The 26,914-nt window shown below is 35.2% G+C and overlaps 1 protein-coding gene, 1 long non-coding RNA gene and 1 pseudogene across 4 annotated transcripts in view; 1 reads left to right on the top strand and 2 right to left on the bottom strand.

Annotated features, from left to right (window-relative positions):
• Positions 1-2,796: 2,796 nt before the first annotated feature.
• LOC123647134 lies at positions 2,797-3,223 on the bottom strand. Its single transcript, XR_006738143.1, has 2 exons — positions 3,134-3,223; positions 2,797-2,879 (listed from the first exon to the last, which is right to left on the bottom strand). It is a non-coding gene; the product is annotated as an uncharacterized LOC123647134 (long non-coding RNA).
• Positions 3,224-3,488: 265 nt separating this feature from the next.
• The window catches only part of ING3 (inhibitor of growth family member 3), a 29,296-nt gene continuing 5,870 nt past the window's right edge, over positions 3,489-26,914 (top strand). The window contains exons 1-10 of one of the 3 annotated variants that reach the window (XM_045564357.1): positions 3,489-3,664; positions 3,909-3,980; positions 6,264-6,364; positions 7,907-7,972; positions 20,491-20,587; positions 22,425-22,496; positions 23,307-23,426; positions 23,717-23,874; positions 24,438-24,631; positions 26,149-26,341. In XM_045564357.1, coding sequence (XP_045420313.1) covers positions 3,637-3,664; positions 3,909-3,980; positions 6,264-6,364; positions 7,907-7,972; positions 20,491-20,587; positions 22,425-22,496; positions 23,307-23,426; positions 23,717-23,874; positions 24,438-24,631; positions 26,149-26,341 — 1,101 coding nt within the window. In that variant the 5' untranslated portion in view covers positions 3,489-3,636. Of the gene's footprint in view, positions 3,665-3,908; positions 3,981-6,263; positions 6,365-7,906; positions 7,973-8,541; positions 9,350-20,490; positions 20,588-22,424; positions 22,497-23,306; positions 23,427-23,716; positions 23,875-24,437; positions 24,632-26,148; positions 26,342-26,914 lie in introns of those variants that run through there. The other 2 variants (XR_006738141.1, XM_045564358.1) reach the window with 2 other exon arrangements.
• Positions 25,077-25,132, bottom strand: LOC123647851 (annotated as a pseudogene).

Here is a 26,914-nt window from a genome sequence, read left to right as displayed (position 1 = left end):
GCAACCACTTTTTAATCTTTTCCCTAAATTTTAATTCCTTCTACTTAGCCAGTAGCTTTTCCTGCAGTACTTTTACATAGCTTTCTCTGTATCATATCTCCTTTGAGTTTAGTACAACAGTGGCAGTACCACACCTGGAGGTGAGATAATCCTACAGTTCTGGTGGTATCCAGCCTCAAAAGAATCAGGGGCACAAGGCAGAACTAAGAGTAACAAAAACGGTATCTGCAACATGGATAAGTTAGGAGGGGGCGTACAGTTTTAATAATGACGGTAATAGAAGCTGACATTTATTGAATCATAACATTTACCTAGCATTAGTCAAAGTACTTTGCATAGATATCCTTTCTATCCAACACTCCTAGTTTAGCTACTGTTTCTGTTTTCCATTTACAGATCAGAAAACAGAGGCAGCAAGTGTTAAGGTAATTTTCTCAGGGTTACACACTAGTGTTAGAGAGACTGACAGAGAAGGGGGAGAAAAGGCAAGGAAAAAACTAGAGATTCTCTGGAGACTCTGAGCAGCAGGAGCTTGTGGAGCATGTATTTACTGAACTGCAATTAATGTAATTCTGCCAAAAGGTTGCCAATCTTTGTGTCTCCTCATTCCCAATCTCAAATCCCATAAGAGTGTACCTGATAGGTCCAGCTTTGGTCTATCCCTTATAAATTAATGAGCTATGATAAGGGAGCATGGGAACGAGATACAGATATGGTCACCCCTCCATATGAAGGGAACTGCCTAGAAGTGTGGTATTGGTTGTAAGTCGGCAACCACTCCAAGTGGTATCTACCATATGACCTAGGTGGAAGAAGTTATCACATGCATACGCAAACACAATTTTCTGCAGCTGATAGATGTTCCAGCAAGAGTTACATTCATCAACTAAAATACAGAGTAAGTTTTATTTTTGGTTTCTCTGGAGTATATATGTATACTGACTAAATTAGGACCCATTTACTATCTCATTTTCCTTAATATGGAACCCGCCCTGAAATGATGGACTTCTATTTCTAACAGCATGCCGTTTTAGCTACTGTGAATGAGCCACCTGGCAAAAACAACTAAAAATTCTAGATTAAAAAAAAATCAAATACACTGATGAACTGGTAGGAAATGAAGGAATTCTCAGAGAGGATATATAAAAGGGGAACAAGAAAGGAAAAAAGGAAAATGAGAATATCTTGAGAAATAAGCGAGGGCCAAAGAGGGCTTTTGTTCAGAGATTATCTGTCAAATTCTGGATACCTAGAACTCCTGCTTTGATAGTTGTGCAGCAAGCCAGGGTCATAAGATAAAGCCAAGTATCATTTCAAATGGCAAAGTCTTATCAGAGACAAAAATCTGGGGTCCCAAAGGACTATATTTCCCATGTAAGGGTGAATGTGAAATAAGTCTCATCCACAGAAGAGGCCAGTAAGGAAACATGCCTGTCTTGGCCTTGGAGCCCTGTAAAGGGAGCAGGGGAAGTCTCCTCTGAGAATCTATAACAAGCCCTTCGGGTTAGAGGCCTAAATTCAATCTATCTGTTCAATAAAATAAACATCAAACGGAGAATTTAATCTGGTCCTAAAGTACATGGTGTCTGCAAGCAACTTTCAGAAGCAAATTCTAATACTCTCCAAGAAAACTCAATTTTAATTCCAGCCTCAAAGAATTCTTATGCTCACAACTCCAGAAACATGAGTTCAGAGTTCAGAATCACAATCCACAGGGAAACAGGCACCATGAGCAAACAGTGCCTGTTTTTGAAGAAACAGATATCACAAGACTCATAGAATTTTCAGTATTGGATTTAATTGAAACAGAATATAGACTAAATATGTTTAATTTGTATAAGAAATTAGAAAATGGCTTGAAAAGAGAACCAAATAGAAATTCTAAAACTAAAAATTACTGAAAATTTTGAAATAAAACATATAAAAGAAAGATTAAGACAAATATAGGATAAAGTGAGAAAGCCTTAGAGAGGTCTTTTAGATGTTCTAAGGGATAATGGAAAAAATTGGAAATGAGCAACATTGAAGAGGTAATAGTTGAGAATTTTCTGGGATTGTTACAGGACACCAACTCTAAGATTCAGGATCTCGTCAAGTCCTAAGCATGGTTAAAGAAACTTTAAGGAAAGAGAGGAAGGAAGGAAGCATGGGATCCAGACTGGGCTCATTACAAAACTGCAAAACTATCAAAGAGATCTTAAAACAGGCAGAAGGAAGGAAGGATGAGAAAGAGGTGGGAGGGAGGGAAGGACGGAGAGACAGAGAATGTTACTAGACAGTAGATCCAAGTACAGAAAATAAACCAGGTCATTCTTATTAGGGTTTAGGTAAAGTTCCGTTGAGATTCATAGATATGACAGAAAAGTATCCTGATTAAGAGCGGTGAAAAATTCTTGAGTACGAGAATATTCAAGGGAGGAAGAAAGCAGGAAACACACACAGACGCAGTTTCAACTCCAGTCTGAAAAACAGAAATAGAACATTAAATGATGAACTAAAGACAATTTCCCCTGGAAAACCAAGAGAATTAAGAAAAGAGGGGTGGAAAATAACAATACCTAAAACTTATTGACTGCAAGAGTTTTAAAGAAAAATTTAAAAAAAGAAACTGAGCAGGGAAATACTAAATATATCACCTATCAACATTTGCTAGGGGTCAAAAAGTAGGAAAAGACAACACCCAGGACCACAAAGCTCTAATACAGGATATTTACTAAACAAAATCTAAAGTTATTGCTAGTACATCTCATTAGATATAAAGTCTCCATCCGTTATTCATGGTTGCTTACTATTTTCTTTTTCTTTCTTTCTTTTTTTCTTTTTTTGGCAGGTGCAGGTTGTATGTATTACATGAGCACGACGACGACACGGACCGCAAACTAGAATACATAAATAAATTGCTGTTGAAAAACTATTTATGTATCTTTTAATCTAGGAAATGCATATCCACTACATACTTTCAGTATAAACTATTTTAAAATTACATGTGCGCCAACCAGATGTCTCATTTATACCTTAAAAGTAAATACTGAGAATAAATTCCAGCCAAGAGTTCTGTTTTAAACAATCCGAATTGCCCGAACTTCGCTGACTGTTCTAGCGTTTAGAACCTTTGTTATTTGCCCAGCACTACCTGAAATCCATGACTCACAAACGCCCGGGCATGGAGTCACAGGAAAGAACAGGTGAAAAGTTGTCCCTAGTTGGGTTCTGCGGGCATACAACTCCCGTCATTCTCTGTGCAAAAATCAACAAATAAACACAGGCACCGCATTTCAGATTCTGTTGCGCACCGTTTGCAATGGCGCCTGGTTTTTGTAGTTTCTACGTGGGGAACTGCCAGCGCGTCAGTCCTCGCTCAAGAGCAATAAAACTACACTTCCCACAAAGGCGCGGGGACAGACACCGGCTGGCTGACGTCATTGCTTCAGCCAGCCAATGACAGCTGCGGGCGGCAGTGAGGCAAGCGCCGTCAGGCGCCAAAGTGGTTTTTTTTTTTTGTTTTTTTTTTTTTTGCCGGAGTCGAGCGGGTGCTGCTAGCGGAGGCGCCATATTGGAAGGGACAAAACTCCGGCGACAGCGAGTGACACAAATAAACCCCTGGACCCTCTCGTTCCCCCAGCTCTAAGGGCCGCGATGTTGTACCTAGAGGACTATCTGGAAAGTGAGTGCGCGGTGCTAGCGGGGGCCGCCTGTGGGACCTGCGGACGGCCGAGAGCGCGAGTGGACGGGCAGGCGAGATGGCGGGAGGGAGGGGGAGGCGGGGGATGTTTCTTTCTCACGGTAACTGGCAGCCTCGTTGTGAGCTGCCGACTCCCCGGACCCCCCCCACGCACGCACGCACGTAACGACGTAAGCGCGTATTTCGCCGTTGGCTCCGCCCCTCTGACGAACTCTGTCTTTGACAGTGATTGAGCAGCTTCCAATGGACCTGCGGGACCGCTTCACCGAGATGCGCGAGATGGATCTGCAGGTGCAAAGTAAGCCGGCGCGTGTACTCGTGTTCGCTGCGCGTTCGGTGCCGGACTTGCTTGCCGTCAGTGCTAGCGCTTGCTGCTGTTTGCGCTTCGGCTCGCTCCGCTAGTGCGTAAGGAGTTGTCAAAGAAGTGAATGTGCTGAATCTCGCCTCTTCCTTCTCATGCTACTTTTCTTGTAGCATTTACAAGAGAAGGAGACATTTGGATATGTGTATTCCTTTCTCGAATTTGGGACTGCGTGAAAAAGATTTCTCTATTTTCATTGAGAATGTAGATACGTGTTTTAGTGGACATCAACATAAACGCTAAGAAGACTTTGGCTTGAGCCTTTATGTATCATACTTAGATTTTAGCATTTATAACTTAGGTTAAAGCTCATTCTATTCAAAGTTTCCAAGAGTGGAAAACAGAAGCGCAGGTTATATGTAGAATGTCAAATTTTGAAAAGTTACACATTATAGGATACACTTTGAATTGTCAACAGCGTAGTCATTTTCTCAATCAAAATGAGTGAGGGGAATAAGATTTTACTGTAGAGCTTATCTTCTACTGTAATAAAAGTTTCGGCAGTTAATTAATGGTCATTTCTTTTTCTTTCAGTGATAGCTTGGTAGTCCTGTGACTTTTTTCCCAAAATTTACCTTGTTCTTTCATACAGCAAAGACTGTAAGTAGGTAGCTAGGGACTGCTTGGGGTACTAAGAATCTGACCTTTTCGTTCCCTCTTGGCCCTCTGCCCCACCACCACACACACACTTCTGTACCCTTTGTTCATGAATATGCTTTTCTCAACCTCTTGTCAGTTTCATGTGGCACGTAATGAAAGGTGGCATCCTATGGGAGCCACCTACTTCTGTTCAGTGGATTGTAGTGTGAAAGTCTGAAGTATGTGTAGTTCTTAATATAGCTGAAATGCTAAAGATACATCGAAGTAGTGTTCTTTGTAGGATTGAGCACAGTCTTTGATGTCGGATAGATCTGAGTTTATTTTAGGGCTTTCATAATTTACTCATTGACTTTGACTGCATTACCACTTCTGAGGGGTTTTCATTTTCTGTAGAAAGTCAATCGTCTGAGAATTCAAAATAATCCAGAAAATTAGAATGTATAGTACCTGATAAAAGTAGGCATTAAATAAAGAGTAACACTTATTTTAAATTTTTTCATTATTATTAAAAATTTTAAATTCTCTTGTAATTTGGATTTAGATTATTGTACAAATTACAGGGTTTTTTTAAACTTACATTTTTTACAATACCTAGAATTTTTCTAAAATTAATAGGTATTATGGATTAATGGAAGAGTCTTGTGTGTCAGATAAGTTAACAAATGCTTATTTAAAACAAAGGAAAATACATTTAAAAAATTAACCATAGGACTTCTGAGAATCTTTAAAAAGCTCTTATACACTGAAAATTTCCAAAAGAAGAATATAGTAAAAAGATTTTCTTCAACTTACATAACAACAGAATTCCTTTTATTTATTTTTCCTTTTTTAACAGACATCCAATGAGATGATTATTCTTGGCACACAGGGGAAAAACTTACCTTGAATAAGTAATATAGTGTATTAAGTGAATAAATGATTGTATATACTTTCAGTTGTGATATGAGATGATGAGATATTTAATGCCAAATAGCAAATCTTTTTATCACTTTTCCTTATTAAAAGAAGTCTGAGGATTATCTAGAGGTGCTTTAATTGCGTTTTGGCACATTCGACTGATTTAGTACCATCACCCTTTGACATCACGGCTATACTATTCAAAGACTATGGTATAGTTATTTTTTTTTTCATTATACAGACATTTTTATTATATAAGCATTAGGTACACAGTTAAAAAATAAAAATCCTACTCTCTAGAACATGAGACAATAAACAGAACAGAGATATTATACAAATGAAATGAACATAAGACTATGTATGTAATATTCAATCAAATTCATATTACATACATAGTTTCTAAACTCATCTTTTACGCTTAAAAATTCACTTATTTGAAACTATAAAAGACTATGGTATAGTTATTGATTCTACTTAAACTATTGGAAAAAATTTTGAAATAACACAGATAAATTGTCAGTAGGGAAAATTGTAACTTTTTTAAACTAAGGTAATTAATGCATTGTATTAATATATTTATGTAATCAAGCATAACATATTTAAGTTGCTGGCCAAGTGAAGGAGTGTATATTGTCAGATTTTTTTTTTCCTTCAAATCAAAGCATGTATATTTGGTATATGAATTTGGTCATCTAAATATGAAATGTTTTTGTTATGTCGTAGATGCAATGGATCAGCTGGAACAAAGAGTCAGTGAATTCTTTATGAATGCAAAGAAAAATAAACCTGAGTGGAGAGAAGAACAAATGGCATCCATCAAAAAAGTATGTGTGACACTTCAGATGATTTGTCAATAAATATTGGGATCCTCTGAAAAAGATATGTTAAAATTAAATAGTCTTCTATGGGAAAAATGAAGGGCAGTTATCAATGGCTTTTTAGAATTTAAGTAATTTATTGTGTTTTAGAGGTTCAGTTTTAGAGATTTTTAATCATTAAAAGCATTTTGGTAATTTTAAAAAATTGTTTTAATAATTAGTGACTGTTAGAAAGTTACAGACCATTTAAAAAGTACATTTTTTTCTATTTTGTTTTATTCTAGTTATATACAATTAAAGTTGCCTTGTTTTTAGAGATACAATACTCTATTTCCGTTTTGACCACAAACTGGAGTGAAAATTGGGAGACCTTGAAGAGTATTTTATACCTTGCTAGATACCTAAGTTGGTGGACTCATGGAAGAACAGAATCTTAAAAATCTGAAGGATCCTAAAAAAGCCTTTTAGTTTACTCTCTATATTTGCTCGTGAATTAGATCTAGAAACACAAAATTCTTTGAGTTTTTATTAGTTTTATAGTACTTGTAGCTCTCTTCCAGGTTAGCATGGACATCAGCTCATACCCCAAGGGTGCTTTAAACATATGATCTAATTCATTCAGGGATATGTTGGAAGAACAACTTAAAAGACTTGCATTTGGTCAACACTCTGCCGTTTAGCTGTGTGACATTGGACAGGTCTTATAATATTGCTAAGTAATAATGCCTCCCTACACCGAACCTTCATAGAATTGTTCAAGTATTAAATAAGAAAGAAATTTGGAAACTACAAATTGAGTAGTTATGTTACTTATTCTACTGCATGGAGGAAAGATTATTTCTGTTAGGAGAAAAAAAAAGTCATAATCTATAACAGAAGTGGTCCTGGCTTGGAAGAAACCTGGAGGCACAAGTGTATGTGAGTATGGACATCACATATATACATCCCAGAGTATTGATCATCCTTTTAATATATTAAGTTTTTGGTATAGCACAACTTGAATATACCTCAAAAAGTCTGGTACCCTGTGGAAATTCATAGTATTTCCCCTGCCTTTTTTTTTTTTTTAATAATTTGCTTTAGAGGAGAAATCTAAAGTGTAGGTTGAGTTGTATAGATTTAAAATCGGAGTTATAGAACAACTGGAAACTATGCAGATCAGAATCCTTTCAATAGCTGTAAAAAATGGAGTGTAAATGTACTTTACAAGTTAGACCACTTTTAATTAATGTTTATTTTTTGTTGTTGTTTTAAATATTATTTATTAGGTCATGTAGCTTTTTCTAGTATAGAAACTAGATTTGGAATGGTATTTGTTTTTATTTATATCTTTTCTAGGAATTCTGGACATGTTCCTTTAATTCCTGGCCATTGTCCATAATTTTTAAGCCTTTCCCATCCCCACCCTATCTCTAACAGGGTTTTTATTGTTAATGTAGGATGACTGACAGTGATAATGGTATGATAAGGGAAATGTAGTTATATGTCCTACATATGCATATTTTAGAATCATTAATTTATTCTTTAAATGAAAATGTTTTTATTCAGGACTACTATAAAGCTTTGGAAGATGCAGATGAGAAGGTGCAGTTGGCAAACCAGATATATGACTTGGTAAGTAAAATTAATGTGCATACAATGCCCCAAGTATTTGAAAAATGGATTAGGTTTTAAATTTTATTGACTTAAATGTTGTAGAAAGAACACACTAAAACTGAAGTTACACTCTCTTGATCCCACTGTGTTGATCCCATTTGAGAGCTCAGTATCTATTTTTTGGTTTCTTTGTGAAATAGAGAGAGTCCTTAGTGTTAGTTAATAGGTCAAGAACCTTACATTTTAGGCAAGGCTACGTTGTTGTAAGATTGTATCTGATTTTGGATACTTTTTATAAAAGAAGAATTAGTATGTAACTTTATTTTGCTAATCCTGTTCTTCTAAAGGTAGTGTATTTACTTGCGTGATGAATCATTTTGAGATTGTTTCTGTGGTAAAAATATACAGACAATTACTGTGTTGACAGAAGTTCTTGGTAGTCTGATTAAAATGAAGAAGAGAATCATTTGAATCAGTGTTTACCTGAGTAATGTTAATAGATAGTACTTAACAAGTATGTCAGTTGTTTGGGAAATATTAGATGACATAAACTTTAATAAACTTTAAAAAAGGCTTCTTTTTTGCAGCAGCACCTTTAAAAAATTGAAATCATCAAGAAGATACAATATGCAATATTTCTCTAATTGATGTAATTATGGTCCTCTTTTTTTTTTTTATGTGAAGCATCTTCTAAAATGCATACTATAGGAAATACTCATCTCTATTTTTGCCTTAAAGTAAGTTAAAGCAGAAAACAAATGCTCACTTTTGGTTGACTTTAGTATATAGAGTTCATATCTTATTTGTGCAGTCTTTCTTGGGTATGGCTTTATTACTGAACAAGTTCATGTAAATAAGATGTCATTGGTGAGCAGGACACAAGATAAAATGTATATATGTCATATGGTATAAATTATGAATGGTTATACCAAACTGGAAAACATTTGTCATGTAAAGCCATTGAAAATGTTTACTTGTTTTTATATAGTGAAAATATCTTAATGGCTATAATAACGTAGGCTCTTTTGTTCATACAGTTATTCTAGAAAACATTTTGTAAAAGACACTGCCTAAAGAAAGGTAGCATAGGCTGTAGCTTGATTTACTGTGGAATAAACAAAAAAATTTTTAATTGTGTTCATCTTGAATTATGTCTGTAAACGTAGAAAAAGGCATTTATGTTTGAATCTAAGACAAATTTGTTTAATAACATTCTTACTCCTATTTAATGACTATGTATCAGTCTTTATTTAGAAACTACATGCTTTTTAATTCATATAGCTCTTTGGTTCTATTCTTTTTTTTGTTGATATTGTTTTATTAGTTTTTATACCTTTACTAAAGATATTTTGTGTATTTATAGAAAACAACATAAATTAATGCTTTTTAAGTATGTGTATATGTATTCATCTGTTATTTATGAATCATACCGTTCATCCACTCTGTGCCTGATAAAATGGAGTTTTAAGTGGGTATAATGGAGGAATAAAAAGTAATACTAGAAATGGCTCCTGTCCTGTAAACTGCTGTAGTTGGGGAAAAATACCCAGAAAGTAGAGTGGGGGATCCATATACTAATAGAAAGATATAACAGATAAAGATCAACACAGTTGAGTAATAAGGGGTATCTGGTAAAAAATTGAAGTAAGTCATGAAAGAGTTATTTGTTAATTTCTTAGAGGGTATGAAATGAATTTTGAACAGAGTTTATTCAGAGGGTCAGGGGCCTAGATTAGGTGTTGTATTGAGGGGAAAGCATTTCACCCAGAGATAATGGCATGAACATAGAATCAAAGTAAAAATTAATAAATATTTGAACGGGATAGATTACCGAGGTTAGAGAGTGAGATAATAAAGGTCATATACATTTAATAAAATACAATAAATATAATAAAAAGCAAATGTTCATAATGGATCCGGACAGATTTGAATTCAAACTCTAGCTCAGCCATTTCACTATCAGTATGACTTTGGAAAAGTTATTTAATCTTGAACCTCAGATTCCTGCTGTAAAATAGCAGTATTAATTTATACCTTGTTGGAGGAATTGCATTAAGTTATATATAGTGCTCTTAAGGATTCATTTCTTTTAAGACTTGGTGCATCTCCTTTCCTGAACTGGAATTGTCTGCTTTCCTGAAGCCACTGCTTCTCTGTCAGCTCTGCCAAGTTGAAGTTTTCTCTCACTCGCCTGGTACCTTTAGGGCTGTCTTTGTTACTGCCCTTGCCTGGTGCCCAGAGAGAGGCCAATATACTGAGACAGCAGGAGTTGCAGCAGAGAAAGGGTTTAATATTGCAAGGTGCCAAGCAAGGAGATGGGAGAAATTTCTCAAATCCACCTCTCTGAAAATTTTGGGGCTAAGATTTTTAAAGGTGGTTTGGCAAAAAAAAAAAAAAAAAAAAATGGGAAAGGGTATTGGGTCTGCTGATTGGCTGGGGATGAACCCATAGAGTTGGGAAACAGAAATCGTCTTCTTGGCTGGGACAGTTCCTGGATAGAGGGTCACAGGACTTGTTAGATAAGTTCCTGTGTGTGGCCACTGGTCTGGTTGATGCCAGTTGGTGCTCTCGAATGCAGAGTCTGGAAGATATGTCAAAGAGCAATCTTAGGTTTTTACAATAGCTATGTTACCTATAGAAGCAATTGGGGAGGTCACAAATCTTGCCCCTGTCAGGGGTACTTGACACTTAAGCAGTAAGCAAATACAGCCGTAGGCAAGTTGGTTAACTTTTAGCTATGTCTATACTTACATAGAAATCAGACTTTTTATCACAGTTCCTATCTTATACTTTTACATTATTTTATTAATAATATAGGCAGTTTCACTTTTTGTGATTTCTCCTTCCCTCCCGTTTCCCATCTCCTCCCCTGCTCTGCCCTCTCCCTTTTATTTTGTTTATACCTTTCTCTCATGCTCCCTTTCTTTTTAAATGCTTCATTGTTATTTTAGGTGACCGTTGTATCCTTAATATAAAAATCCCTTCTTCTTTGAGATTTAGTCTTTTTATTATCACTATAATTTAATGGCTTCTAGGCCAGGCTTCATTTATTGAGAAACCGGCACCAAGTTCACAGTTGTTCTCTGTTGAAATCCTCTTACTTCCTAGTCTTCAACTTCTTTGACTTTGGTAAATACTAACCCACTTCAGTTGCCACGGACTAACCTGATCACTTGGAATTGCCCTACTTCTGAAAAACCTGCATCTACACTTCACTTCCTTCTACTTTATCAGCCCTTTCCTATCCAATAGAGACCCTGGTTGAGCTCTGGATCTCTTTTCTTAACATTACACATTGTTGCTGTCTTAGGGCATGTTTTTACTTGCTTTAAAGATCACTCGTCATCACAGTTACCCAGCATAGCTGGAGAAAGTCACTTAGCCATGTAGTTGGTGCCACTACAGATTCATTGTTTTCATTATCGTTTGGGCCCTTTACATTTGACACTACTTGTTAATCCTTGTATTTGAATTTGGTTAATTTCTCTTGTTCCTCCCAATGGCTGTTCTAAAACTATGCTACACTTGTCATGCAAACATCCCTCTCCAATCTTGTGATCTTGCCTTACGTTGAGGATAACATATTTTCAGGCTGTCTGGTGGGAACCTAATGAAATATCTCCTGCTTATCAATTCTGCAAAATCTCATGTCTTTCAATAGTCTTATTCTCTTACCTCTGATTTCAGAGGATGAGAGGTGTTCTTCCTCCTTTTTATTCTTCCACTTTTGTTGCTGTTTTCATCCCTTTCTGAGGCCTCTGATTTTGCTGCATCACTTAGGCCTTCTTTACCTTCAGTCTCTTTTCTTTCAACTGGCTTCCATACCATGTATTTATATATACTTAGATCTTCCTCATATTTAAAAAGAACCCAGACAAACAAATAAACACAAATCCTGTTATGAATTCATGAGTCTGCTTTAGCTAGCATTGTTCTTGAGTTTCTCACTTAGCCCCTTTGACATTGCCTCACCTTCAGTTTATTCCTAAACCATGGCAATCTGGACTCTGTTTACCAATCTTGTGAAACTTAAGTTGATAACTTCTTTCTTGCTAAATCCACTGGGCACTCTTCAGTCCTTTTTAACTGACTCTATCAGGAAATTGAATGTTGTTTACCATTCTTTTTGCCTTGACATTCTTGCTCATCTGTTACCATGTGACTGTTCTCTCATCTTAGTGGCCTTTATCTATCTCCTTCTTGGATTTAGCTCAATGATGGTGTTCCTCAGGGTTCTGTCCTTGACCTATGCTATTTCTTACTCTTCAGATGGTTTTCCTGTAAAGGTAATTCTCTTCCCCTCTTCTACCTGCCCCAGAGGGCCAGGAATATCAGATGCCACACAGGGAATAACTGATCTGTCAAATGCCGATTTTATCCCTGCCCCCTACATCACACCCAAATTGAGAAACACTCCAATACCTTTCTGTGTGTTCTCTTAGTTTTAACAATTAAACATTAATTCTTCCTTAAGCCCAGACTTATCCTTTGTGTCTTTTCATCTCATCTGAGAATTCCCAGGCCCTAGAACTTGGCCTAATACATCTTAAAACTCTTAGTCTCTCCTTTTTCTTCGCCTACTCCTCTCCCACCCCTTTTTGTTTCTAAATCTCAGAAGAACCATTGACTTTGTAGTCAAATTAGGGTACCCTAGACTGCTCCTTGTCCTTAACTTCCTCACTTTTACTTACCATGTCTTATTCATTTTGCTGTTTAAAACACCTCTATTTTTCCTTCTTTTCTATTTTTTTTAGCCTACTGTAGTTCATGTACTTTTAAAAAATATAGGTATATATGATTGAAAACAATATAATGTTCATTTCCTAAGTTCACACTTTGACAAATGTGTACACACTTGTAACCCCATACCCCAGTCAAGTTGTAGAGCATTGCCATTCACTCTGGAAAACTCCCTCATGTCATTTCCTAGTGTCTCTTGCCTCAAGTACTCTTCATCTCTCACCTGAACAATTATTGTAGCTTTTCTAAATGGTGTCTCTGCCTTTGTTTATCACCCTTATTCTAAAATGTGCATTGAAGCATGTTGTCTCCTTGTTTGAAATTTTTCAGTGTTTTAATACCAACTTGTTTTATCGTGTCACACAGTATTTTTTGATCAGGTTCCTGCCAGATCTCTAACTGCAGCTCTTTCTCCGTCTTGTCTTCCATCCCCCATCAGCATCTACGTCCTCTGTCCACAGTGAACATACTGCATGTGTATCACTCTCCCTGATTGGATGACTTTCCTTTTCATGTTTACTTGGTAAACTTTTCAATATCCTTCATAATCCTGTGCATGCCTTGCCTCTTTATTAGCGTCATCTTCATAATCTTGATATTTGTGTCATTTGTATCTAGATGAAGAGGTTTAATAGCTTTTAACAAAAAAGGTGTAGAGTAGTGGTTTTAAACAAAGGATTTATTTTGCTGTCATGTAAAGTAGCTTTTGGAGGAGGCGACCATGGCCTGTATAGCAACCTCAACATCATCAGTGCCCCAGGCTGCTTCTAATCTGTTCCTTTGTCCATTTGGAACAGGTAGAAGACTTGCAGTAGGGGATTACTCAAAAGGGCACATTTTGTAGTTCAAGAGTCTTCGTGGAAATCTTACCTACTGACATTAAATCTTATTGAGTCCCTCTAGCTGCCGGAGGGGCTGATGAATATTGTTTAACAGGACACATTGCCACCGCAAATAGGTGGGGTTCCTTCAGGAAAAAGGGGAAGATGCTATGTACATAATTAGCAGTTTGTGCTTTAACCTGTTCCCCAGCATAATCATGTCAGCCTCCAAATCACTGTTATTCAGATGATTTTACCTTTGCTTCCCTATTATAAATGTCAAGAACTATGTCTTTTTATTTGAGTGTCTTCAGGACCTAGCAGAGCTATCCTTCAGTAAATATTTCTTGAACAAAATGACCTGAATATGTTAATGGAAAAGAAAAAGCACTAACATGTTAGACTCCCAAGTTGTGACTCTTGGGGATAGACGGTCTAATGGTATCATTATTGGTGTCAGGTGTATTTTAGTTGGGAGGCAATTTCTGGAAAGGTAATAGAGTGTGCTGAGATTGGTTTGGTTTTGATGGACAAACAAGGATAGACTGCAGCACAAATACCTACTTTTTTCAAGATGTGACTTCAGGAAAAGTGAAAGTAATGTAATTCAGGTGAGTTTAGTTTCTTTGTAGCATCACTTTAGTAGCAGAGAAAGGAGACCAAATAATCTTATAATCCTTATCTTTGTGCAAATCTTTTTGGTATCCCTCTTCTTAAATTGCCTTTATAATTTTGTTAGTTTCTTCAATTTGGATAGATTTCCTTCTCTGCTACGTGAGCTCACTTTGTAAGTTCTAAAACAGGATTTGCTGGTGTGCATTCAGCAAAAGGGACTTTTTAAAAAATATTAAAACTTATAGTGATTTTGAATAGTTTAGCTAAAAATATTTTCTACTTTATAATACTTTTTTGGTATTTTCAATTCCTTTGCTTTTAAAGAGCTTCCCTTTTGAATTATGACAAAACATTTATTAAACAGTAAAACAACCATTACTATGCAAAATAATGACAATATTGGACATCTAGTTAACTCATTTTCAATAATTTTTTTTTTTTTTAATGAAGTCTTGGTCTGTTGCCCAGGCTAGAGTGCAGTGGCACAATCATAGCTCACTGCAACCTCAAACTCCTGGGCTCAAGAGATCCTCTTGCCCCAGCATCCCGTGTAGCTTAGACTACAGACATGCACTACCATGCTGGGCTAATTTTTTTTTTTTTTTTTTTGTAGAGATGGGCTCTTGGTATGTTGCCTAACCTGGTCTCAGAAACTCCTGACCTCAAGCAATCCTCCCACCTTAGCCTCTCATTATTTTATTATTTTTCTAAAATAGAATATATTAGATCTTCTAATCAGAACACCTGAGGGTAGGTGAGGTTGTTGATCATTCTGTATCCTCAGAACCTGACACATTAGATTCATCGAGTGGTGAACAGAAGGGAAAAGATTTTTGTGGTGATTTAATTCAGTGTTTTCCAATCCTTAGTTATTTCCTTCCCACATTTGTGGTTTTTATAATATCTGCTCACCATCTGTACATCTACTAAATAAAGTTTTAAATGAAATTTATTTAAGAAGAAAACTTACTAATTTGGTACTACAAACAAATGAAAAACTAGCATCACTTATAAATAAACAATTATTAAAATGTCAAAAACTATTCTATACCTTCTTGCAATGCTTGTGCTTTGTGCAGTACATATCACCACAGTGTCCCGTGGTATTTGAACGCTTTATGCTTGAGGATAAGAAATTGACTTTATTAGCCATGCGAGTAATTGTAGTCAAACGAAAGAGAATCATTGACTTGTTCAGTAGGGAGGTCGCTAAGTGGAGTTACCCTGTCAAATTAGTTACTTCCCTTGAAATATGAACAGTAAACATCCGAATGAAAGTCTATAAATATTAAACTTAGAAGTGAAATTCCTATAAAACTTAACATTTGAGAACTTAGGTTGCTAGTTTGCTTTAAAGGTAAGTGGATGGGACATAGTATAAAACTGTAACAATTTCTGTTCTTAGATCATTTACTCAATAAACAGTGGTATTCTATTTCTACAGTTCCATATAGTGAGAGAGTATAAATAACCGTCATTCGTTCAGCAAATGTTTATAGAACTTTAGCAATGAGCAGTCACTGGTGCCAGGTGGGCAGTAATGACACAGGCAGGCAATGTGTAGGCAAACTGTTAAATAAAGATTATTTTAGATTTGGATAAGTGCCACGAAGGAAATAAACGTTGTGGAAAGGAGAGAGGAGGGGAAAGAGAATAAATAACTGTTATGAATGCAGTCGAGATGATCATAAGGAGATGACATTTGAGGTGGTATTTGAAAAATGAGAAAGAACCAGTTATTTGAAAAGCTGAAGGAAGAACATTTCAGCCAGGTGATATAGCAAGGGCAAAGTCTGAAGTAGAAAAGCTTGATATGTTGAACCAGGAAAGAGGCTCCGTGGTTGGTCTGTAGAGAAAGAAAAGTAGTGTGACATGACTCAGGCAGGAGCTAACACATGGGAGCCTTGTGGGCCAATTGAGGAGGAGTGTGTGAGTGTGATTCTTATTCTAAAAGGAGTGGGGAGGCCAGTGAAGGATTTTAAACAGAGGAGTGAAATATACCTTAGAGGAGATTGTATGTGGGCCTTTGCTTCAACATTATATTATTATGGTAACTTTAAGTAAGCATGTGTTATTTTTACGGATTTTAAGATACAGCAATTTAATATGTAATTGTGTTTCACTTCATCCCTCAGTGTTTTATATAGCATGGTATTTCATTGCATTTTTTCATTGAAATCTTTCATTTTAAAAACAAGTAGTAAATATTTTATTCCTATGACCAGCACCACACTAGTTACCTCATTTATTAAGGAAAGGAATCATACTGAATAATAGCAACAAATGAAGAAATTTGTGGAAATAAGGGTCCAGTACAACAAAATGACAATTTATTTCAGTTGCTGTTCAGTGAAATTTGACTAACAAAAAAATCTATTCTGTTAAAATAATTTCCTTCTAGAATTCTGATACAAATAGTCACTAAACACTTATTTGTGTTCCTCAGCTGGATATCACTGTCATAAGGATGTATTAGGTTGCAATACCTAATAAAGTTGATTTATATATACGCTGATAAAATTTGAGCTTTTAGTTGATGCTTGAATGATTTTAGCAGTCTCTTATAGTGTTCAATACCCTTGAACTTGCTTCTTTTTTTATATCCTGGCCTGTTCCTGAGATGATTATATTTCAGACCCACATTTTACCTATAAATTTAAGAGTTATTCATCTGATACTCTAATTAAGGAAATATGTGAGTTTGACCTTTTGATTTCTGTCCTGTCCTTATTGTCTTTTAGAAAGACGATTAGATGAAGTTTATGTGCCAAGGCCTTAAGTGTTTGTTTCAGCCTAAGGATAGATAGATCAAATTTTTGTGTAGTGTAAATAAAATTTAGAGGTGTAAAGAATCATTTTCATGACTTATCATCAGAGGGGTGCTTTGCCATCATGGTTCCTTTTTCTTACCCTCCTTGTTCACCATTACCAGATCTTTTCATGGATAGAAATTTCTCTTTTATTGCCATGGATTCAGCTTAGAACCTAATACACTGCTTATTCTGAAAGGGCAAGCTAGACATCTAAATTTTAGAATTTGACTTTGTTGGAAGCAATAGATCACGTAGAAACTTTTTAAAAGCTGTATCTAATTTTGTTTGGGTCCATCCGTGACACATTTTAAAATTTGAATATTGGAAATCTAGGAAAATCAAAAGAGAAAGAAAGTATTGCAACTTATGTAAAAATGTTAAAGGATTTTTTGTTTGTTTGTTTTTGTTTTGTTGGTTGTTTTGTGCAGAGGGGTCAAATGTGACTTGAATTTTTTATGATCATGAATATGTTAACAAATAATGTTGATAGAATTTCCCTTATCTTTAAAAGAGGTCAGAAAAAGGATAATAGTTTAAACCAGTTATGATTTTGGGGTTATAGGACAAGGAAACTTTGTGGATAGCATTTACTGACATTAAATGGGGAACAAATAAATAGACTCTTTGGTCAGCCTTGTGTTAGGAATCTATGGCTTATGGAAAATCTCTCCCAATTGGATCAGTACCTCTTTACTGCTGTAAATCAGTCTTGTGGGGGTCAGGTGTGTGTGAAGGGGTGGGGTAACTTAAGTCCTTGCTTTACCTGATACCTGTGGGGCCATTATGGTGATCAAGTAGAATAAGTGTTTTCACCATTCACCATGATGTAGGTAGAGGGAATGCACATAATAGATTTCAGTCAAATTCACTTCAGCTCTTATTATGACTGTTTAATACTGTTTAAGTATCCTGGTGCTTTATAGCTTAAGTTATATCTGTGGTCAACTTACTTTCTTACTTCTAATTTGATTTAGTGTATGAGTAGCAAATCTAAGAAAAATAATTTTCCTTGCCTAATGGCTTATAATATTAATCAGTTCATAATCTTTTTTACATATCAGGAAGTGAGAATGATTGAAAGGCATCTTACAAAGCTGCCTACCACAAGGTGGTTAAGGCTTTTCTGTCTTTGTTTATTTTAATTATGAATTTGGTTTGTAGAGTTATTAATTCTTTGGATTGTATTGCCCTTTTTGAGTTACCTAGTGTTGAAAATTTCATCATCATTTTTCACACTTTCATGTGTAATAAACTTTATCAGTAATATATTTAATGAAATGAAGCAATCCTTACATGCAGAGGTGGAGTGAGTTAGGGTACAGTGTGTGGTGTAGGGGAAAAAAGTCTTTATCTTACCTTAAGACCACTCTCCCAATCGAGATTCTAACACTTTCTCTTTATGCTCTATATACCTACAAATACCTATTACAAGCTACATCATACTTTCTTTTTCTTTTAGCATACTGTTTGTCTTCTATCTCTATACCTTTTTTGATTAGTATTCCTTCTTTCCATCTATTTGAATACAATCCATTCCTCACTATCTAACCCATTCATTCCTCTTCCGTGTCTACCAATGTTATATTTCTTTCTTTATATGCTACTTCTGACTCTTTTTGAACTGTTGCTTATTTGTTTCATGTAGACTATATATTTTAACATTTATTGTATTAACAATCTTGTGTAAATCTTGATTTGTCAGTTAAATTCTAATTCCTTTGAAGGCAGGGATCCTTTCCCATTCTTCATGTATTGACCATTTAATCCAGTGCTAAGCACATAATAGGAGCTCAATATTTATTACTAGTAATCGTAGGTAAGAAAAGTGGTAGAGTGTTTTCATTGTATTAAGTGGTCTTGGAACTTAAATATTGGTAATTTTTCTGATTTCCCTTGAGATTAAATTTTGACAATGAAAGAGATACTCTTGAATAATGGAGGTCTGTGTTCACACTTTATTATTGGAAGGGAGGTTCCATTAAAGGATGCTCAAATACCTGCAGCTTCTTTGAATAGGAGCAAGTGTTCATAATATGTGACCCTAGAGCATTTTAAATATTCTAATTATAACTTTTGCCAAGCTCTGAAAAGTAACGTGTGTGTGAAGATGGAGGGAAAACTAGGCTTTATTTAAACTATTAAAAAATCACAAACCCACAACCCAGTGTTTTCTGTTAATATATAAAATGCTAACAATAGCACAATATTACTAGTTTTCCAACTAGAATTATATTATTCTGAGTTAAAAAGAACAACAGTTGGTTCCTACATGTAAAAATTTCAGAGGTCAATGTTAGTCATAAATGCTAAAGCATAATTTGTTACACATAGATCAAAGTTAAATCTGGTTTCTGTAATACATTATCTATCTGACTTTGGGCATGTTATTATACCTAACCCCTCTGAGCCTTAGTTTCTTCACTTATAAAATAAAGACAGTGAAAACCTATCTCAAAATATCAGAGTGAGGGCTAGAAAAGATAGGACATCTAATGCACCAAGCATATTACCTAGCCTCTTCATAGGCATCTAACACATGTACATTGTCTTTTGCTACTTTTCTCTCCTTCTTCCTTGTGGTAGATACATGCCATTTAATTGGAAGTCTTATTTAAATTTTGCCCTTGTGCTGTATCATAGCACATTTTGATATTTGTAAGAAAGTTACTCTAATTATAACAATAATCCACTGGGAAACTAGACTGGGAAAAAGGATGTTGTCAACAATGTGCCATGAATATTTTTCAACAATTTTGTGTTATTTTAGTTTCACTTTAAAGTAGTAAATTTGAAAAAATATTGAAAAAAATATTTAATATTAAGCTTAAAAATACATTAAGATGTTTTTAGTTTGAGGTATCATATAATTTTCTGGAATTAGTCAAAAGATCTCTAGGTAAATAAGAAAATAAAATTTTGCCACCTTAACTAGAGCAGTATAAATAAAATCATTATAAACAGGCCCTTTGAGGAATGGAGTTTTCTGGCTAAAAACCCCTTTTGTTTCAACCCTTTACATAAATGTTTACAAGCATAATGGTCCACTTTCCTGCCTTAGAGAAACGTATATATAGAATATAGTAGCCTCTTTGTAGACTGAGAATCTTTCATCATTCTCAATAACAGTCATTATGGTACAGTAGCATGGATAGCCTCACAAGTAGGAGTAGATTAGGCTGAAAGTAATCACAGGGCATATGATGAAAAGTTACCAACCTCCAGCCTCTCCTCCCACCCTCAAATCCCAAATCTCAGTTTTGCTTTAATTGTCATATTCCCACTTCTTCTGACAATGGAGTATAGGACATTTCCTAACAAATTGAGAGTCTGGTTTCTTAAAATTTATAATTTATTAGAGGAGACTTCAGAGATTATTTAGCCTACGACCCTCATTTTATAGATTGAAAACCTCTGAGGCATAAATTAATTGACTTGCTCAAAAAAAGCAGATTCACTAAAAGAAACAAAAATTTAGGTTTCCTCATTAAACTGACACTTTAACAGTGTCCCAAATTTTGGTGGTTATCTTTGATCTTCTTTGAAACAGGTAGATCGACACTTGAGAAAGCTGGATCAGGAACTGGCTAAGTTTAAAATGGAGCTGGAAGCTGATAATGCTGGAATTACAGAAATATTAGAGAGGCGTAAGTAAAATTTACAGTTTTCCATCAATATTGGATAGTACATGTGCAAATCACTGAGGTGACGCTTGTCCTATACAGGATTTTCAGATCCTGGCCTTTGGTGGATGGTGACATCTGGGTTAGATAGCGTGCACCCCAGCAGTTGAAACTGTGTGGGTCGTGGATACTGAGAAGGATAATATAGGATATCATCCACTCATTCTTTATGAAAATAACATATTATTCTATTTTGAAATATCCACACATGGCTAGTAAGATGAGTGGTAAGAACCAAGATTAACAGAAATGTAACCATCAAGAAACAAATTAACCATCTTTCATTAAATGTTTTGACATTGCCCTGCCTGTTTATTATGCACTCTAACTTTGAGAGAGGTTGTTAGTTTTTCTTCTTAAGAACTGCTCTACGATTTTTTCCTCAACCATTTATACTGAGAAAGATTCTAATTGGTTCCACAACACTTTCTCATTTTCTTAAAGAAGTCTTTCCTAAACTTTCCCTTATCAGCAAGAAGCTATTTTAATATTTCTTTGCAAGGCTCAACTTGATCTCCTGCTATAACTTACCCTGTCACTTCTTTGATCTCCTGCTATAACTTACCCCTGTCACTCAGGAGACTTCCCAGAAATGGAAGCATGAGCTTTCTTTAACTAATTTAACATCTCTTTCAACCTATAAATAAGTAGTGTACATAAAAGCAGATAGTGTGGTACTAGGCCCAGAGTAGGCATTCACTAAATGTTAATTGAACCAAATTAGTATTATGGTTAATTTCTACTATAATTTAATTAAAGCTTTAAACATAATTTTTCTTTGGTGCATTTCAACAGCAAGATTATGTACCTGTTTCTACACACAGATGAAAGGTTTCCTCACAGTGCTAGTCTATGTATCTCTCTGTTTATGAACTCACTGGAAGTCAGCTAGAGAAGCCAGTCACAAATCTTAGTATCCATAGTTGTATTTGTGTATTCAAAAGTATATCCATCACTTTAGATGATCATCTGATTTATTTGTGATAGTTTTTCTAGAGGAACCCTATCTGAGGATAATAAGTATTTTGGGACAAAATAAAATAATCTGTAGCTGCTTTTGTTTTTGTTTGTTTTTTTAAATGCTGATGTAGCTATGAGTAATGATAATTCATGCCTATTCAGTACTGCAGGAAGGTTAATAAAGCATCCTCTCTAAGGACACAGACATATGAAACTAAATTGGATTAAGTTACAAAAGCTACTCTACCCTGTGCCCTGCCACAATTTCATCTCAAGGGATCAAAAATAAACCCAGAAAATTTCTCTAAAGGTATTTTAAAGCTTGGTGTTAGAGACTGTATTTCTTTCTTTTTGCAAGCAAAATCCCTAACTTCTTTTAGGAAGTTTTTACTATCATATGTCATTTTAATGGTCAAAGAGTTGTCTTTCACATAGGAATGTCCCCATTGCCTAGAACTTTAGAATCTCACATTAAAAGGTCTTTAACTCAGTAAAACTAGGTTGAATCTTATTAGTAATGAGGTTATAATATCCATTCATTCATTTATGTGGCACCCACTGTAGCAGATTCCCTAATTAGACATTAGCATGCCTTGAGCCGTTTTGTACTTAAGGTGAATATTGAGAAATGGATTACTTACTGTTTAGAGAGAGACTAGCTCCGGGTGGAAGGGGCAGTGTTGACCCTCTAACATGTCTGGCTAAAATTATACAGGCATATGCATCAGAGCTTGCCAGTCCTCTGCTGGGTAAGAGAATCATTGCCTGTAGTTCATTGACGTGTAAAGATCTGTGGTGACATTTAATGGTGGTGTATCTCTGTACCTCTCTTTTTTTTTAGGATCTTTGGAATTAGATACTCCTTCACAGCCAGTAAACAATCACCATGCTCATTCGCATACTCCAGTGGAAAGTAAGTTTGGTTTCAGTACAGCTAAGTTTTGAATACAATTAGAAACTCATTATATCACCCGTGTATTCTCTTTTATTAACTCTACATAACGAATTGAGTAATAAATAGGCTTCCCTTCCTTCTTTTTTGTTGTGAGATGTAATTTTTCATTGCAATTATTGGCAGTAATGGGAAAATTAGTTTTTCTTCTGGGAAAAACATACTTGATTTGAGAACAGATAGTCTGTTTTCTGTGAAATTCATAGAGGGAGAATGTATGGTACTAATAGCAGCATATACTCCCTACCCGCAGATACCTGAGTCTCTCTAATGGGTGTTACAGCTGGGCCAAACAATAAAATATTTTGTGGTAGGCCCTTTGTCTTTTTCACCCTTTCTTCTCCAATGCTTAGCCTAATGTTTGGCATATAATAAAGTCTCAAATGGTTGGTAAGTTAGTGAGTAAATCAATTATTAGATGTCTGGCTGGCTGGGTCACTGACTATATCAGTGCATTTTTTGACAAATCAGTTTGATAGGAAAGGAGGGTTGACCTAAAACTATGCTAAATGGTAGATAGTGAAACCATGGTGCATCATGAGTTATCTTTAGTATTTCACTAGTGAAGTGTTTTAAATGTCTGAGAAGTTTAGTCTTAATATACATGTGACACAGAGATTTCTGGTGGTCCTGTCTTCTAAGAAAACATGTTCTGTATTTTATGAGGAACCCAGACATAACTATACCAGTTTATAACTGGATGGAAGTAGTTCATACTTGTTCATAGTTCTCTAAAGTTCTAAAACACATGAATTCTTTATTTATATTTAGAAAGGAAATATAATCCAACTTCTCACCATACGACAACAGATCATATTCCTGAAAAGAAGTTTAAATCTGAAGCTCTGCTGTCTACCCTTACATCAGATGCCTCTAAGGAAAATACACTAGGTAAGTTTATTTTCTTAAATATGATTGTTTGCTTTGTTTTGTTTGTGTTAGAATAAGGGGAAGTGAAAGCATTCAGGATTAAGGAATCATACGGTTTCTTTACATGGTTCAAGTCTACATGTGGAGAAAGAAGAAAAAGGAAAACTGTGATATATTATTCAGTTGCCTTAATCTATAGGGACATGAAAAATGTAAATTTAATGATTATGTATTCTGGGAAAAATGTATTTTAAACTCGCCAACATTGTGTTCTCTGCAACCATTTTTATTTCTTCTTTATATCTACACAGGTTGTCGAAATAACAATTCCACAGCCTCTTCTAACAATGCTTACAATGTGAATTCCTCCCAACCCCTGGCGTCCTACAACATTGGCTCGTTATCTTCAGGAACTGGTGCGGGGGCAATTACCATGGCAGCAGCTCAAGCAGTTCAGGCCACAGCTCAGGTAACTAGTAAAAGGTTTAGAGGTAAAATCTTGTATTTTGTCTGAATCATTGAAGCCGTAATAGAAACACCTGGATGTGAACAAATAGAGCTTTCTAACATTGTATAGTTTCATTTTTAGATCGTAGTTTTATGCTATCTAAACATTTTATTTAATAAAATAATATGTAGGAATTACCTGATAATGAAAAGTAAAAAATAGATTTATCATGCAAGTCATATGCAGACCCTTCTCGTAAGAATTGCTCATGTTGCCCGTGTTCTTCACAATTCTTTGTTCTTTCTAACAGTTACAGGACTTTCTCTATAGCCTTGGGACTTAGGTCACCTCAAATTTGGTCACATTAGTGCAGTTAGTCTATATTCCAAATGAAGTTACCCATCCTGCAGTTACTTCCTAACTGTCTAAAAACTGATTTTAAATCTTTACTTAAGATAGCTTAAATTCCAGTGATGAAAATAATAGTTTAAACCAAATAAATTAATATTGGATAAACCAAAATAAAACTGTAATTTGTGAACATACTTACCTATATTAATACCATCAATGAATGTCTATTTAAGATGAAAGAGGGACGAAGAACATCAAGTTTAAAAGCCAGTTATGAAGCATTTAAGAATAATGACTTTCAGCTGGGAAAAGAATTTTCCATGCCCAGGGAAACAGCTGGCTATTCATCCTCTTCAGCACTTATGACAACATTAACACAGAATGCCAGTTCATCAGCAGCCGACTCACGGAGTGGTCGAAAGAGCAAGTAAGTTTTCTAGGTACAGTAGCCCCATACCTTTACGGAGCAGTCGTTCTACTTGGCATCGCAGCAGGGCCTCCATTTGTTAAGCAAAGTGTGTAATGGATCAAGATGAACTTTGAAAAGGTAGGAAGACATGAAGTTTTCCTTTACACTGCCATACTTTGAAAAGGTAAAGTCTTTAAAAAGTATTAGAGTTGTTTTTAATTTTTTGAAGTCTTAAATTGGGTTTGTTAATACGTGACTTCTGTTCACTTTCCTTTGTTCATTAGGATAAACCATTTTATGGCAGTGCTTTGCATTTATTGCCTCTTATTTTGTTATATGTTTCAAGGTGAATTAATGCATAAAATGCAAATTATATCCTAGGGATTTTTTTAAACAACATTCTTCATTTTGATCAATAGCAAAGTGTCTTTTTTTAATATTAAATTATTTTTTAAAAATATTTTGCTAATCTTCTCTGTATCATTCCAATTTTAGTATATGTGCTGCCGAAGTGAGCACCAAAGTGTCTTAATTCTGTGGTTTTAGGTACCAAAAATTGATGGTATGAAGATATCCCTAGATTTTATATATGAGACACTTGGGATGATTATATGAGCTTTAAATATGAAAATGTAACAGCATTTGACACTGTTTATCCCAGGTAACTAAATATGCTGGGTGTTTATACATAATGAAAGTTCAAATGCAAAGCCAAAAGAATTAGTTGTATAATATGTATATTTATTTTTAAATGTATTTTCTGTGAATAGATTTCTAAAAGAATTAGTGTGGAATAACTACAGAAGTGTCAAACATAGTAACTGCTTATGATAAATTTCTATATTTTAAAAATTTAATTAGCACATAGCTAGAGTTAAGTTATTTCTGAATTTTAACAGTCTTGGTTCTCTGTCCTACACATGATAGGCATTCACATGTCAGTTGGATCATAATCATTTTCATCAAATGCTTTTGTATATTTGTATTGTAGATTTTTTGTTTGTTTTATTTTCTTTTCAGAGACAGGGTCTCGCTATTTTGCTCAGGCTGGTCTTGAACTCCTGGCCTCAAGCAGTCCTCCTGCCTTGGCCTCCCAGAGTGCTAGGATTATAGGCATGAGCCACTGTGCCTGGCCTGTGTTTTAGATTTTGATGAAAAGTATTCAGTTTACTTAAAAACGCAAGTAATGTCTGTAAGATAGCCATAAGTAATAGCAATTCTTAAAAGTACTACCTACAGTCTAAGTCAATGGTAAGTGAAAACTTTGATTAAAAAATTATTTTAAAAACTTTGAAATATTTTTAAAAGAATTTTTTTTAATATTTTTATTCTCCAGAAAACAAAAAAAATCCCAAAATAAACTGCTATAAAAAAATGTTTCTCTTTGGTGCTCTAAACAAGTGTTTTTAAATCAGATTACTTTAACTTAGTGTTATACATTTGATGTCATTTCATTTCATGCCACTTATTTAGGAGTTATTTTAAGGTAACTTCTTCTGAATAGTAAACAAATAAAACTGATATTATTTTTTCAGAAATAACAATAAGTCTTCAAGCCAGCAGTCATCATCTTCCTCCTCCTCTTCTTCCTTATCGTCGTGTTCTTCATCATCAACTGTTGTACAAGAAATAGCTCAACAAACAACAGTAGTGCCAGAATCTGATTCAAACAGTCAGGTTGATTGGACTTATGACCCAAATGAGCCTCGATATTGCATTTGTAATCAGGTAAAAGTCTGTTATATATCTGTAAAAGCATAATCTGAATAAACTCGAGAAAAGAGAACTATTTCATTTTTAAGAACCTTTTTACTCAGTTAAAATATGCTTGCTTTATTTATAGATTTTTTTAATGGGTAAGATTATGAATAAAATGTAAGTTACCTGTAATCTCAGCCCTCAGATAATAACCTGTAAGTAAAGATGTTGATGTATTGCTACTATGTACTCCACATACGTATTGGGTGCCTTAATAAAATACCACAGACTGGGTAGCTTAAACAACAGAAATGTATTTTCTCTCAATTCTGGAGGCTGGAAAGTCCAAGACCAAGGTGCCCACCGATTTGGTTCCTGGTGAGGGCTAGCTTTCAGACTGCTGCTTTCGTATAGCAGAGAGAGAACATATGTGTTGTAGTGTCTCTTCTTATAAGGGCACCAGCCCTATCGGATTAGGGGCCCACCCTATGACCTCATGTAACCTGTACCATTTCATAGGCCCTATCTCCAAATACAATCACATTGGGGTTCATGGCTTCAACATATGAATTGGGGCGGACACAAGCATTCATTCCATAACAT

Source organism: Lemur catta, chromosome 11, assembly GCF_020740605.2.
Source record: "Lemur catta isolate mLemCat1 chromosome 11, mLemCat1.pri, whole genome shotgun sequence".
NCBI lineage: Eukaryota > Metazoa > Chordata > Mammalia > Primates > Lemuridae > Lemur > Lemur catta.
The sequence above is the reverse complement of the archived record's forward strand: the minus strand, read 5'-3'. Positions and strand labels throughout refer to the sequence as shown.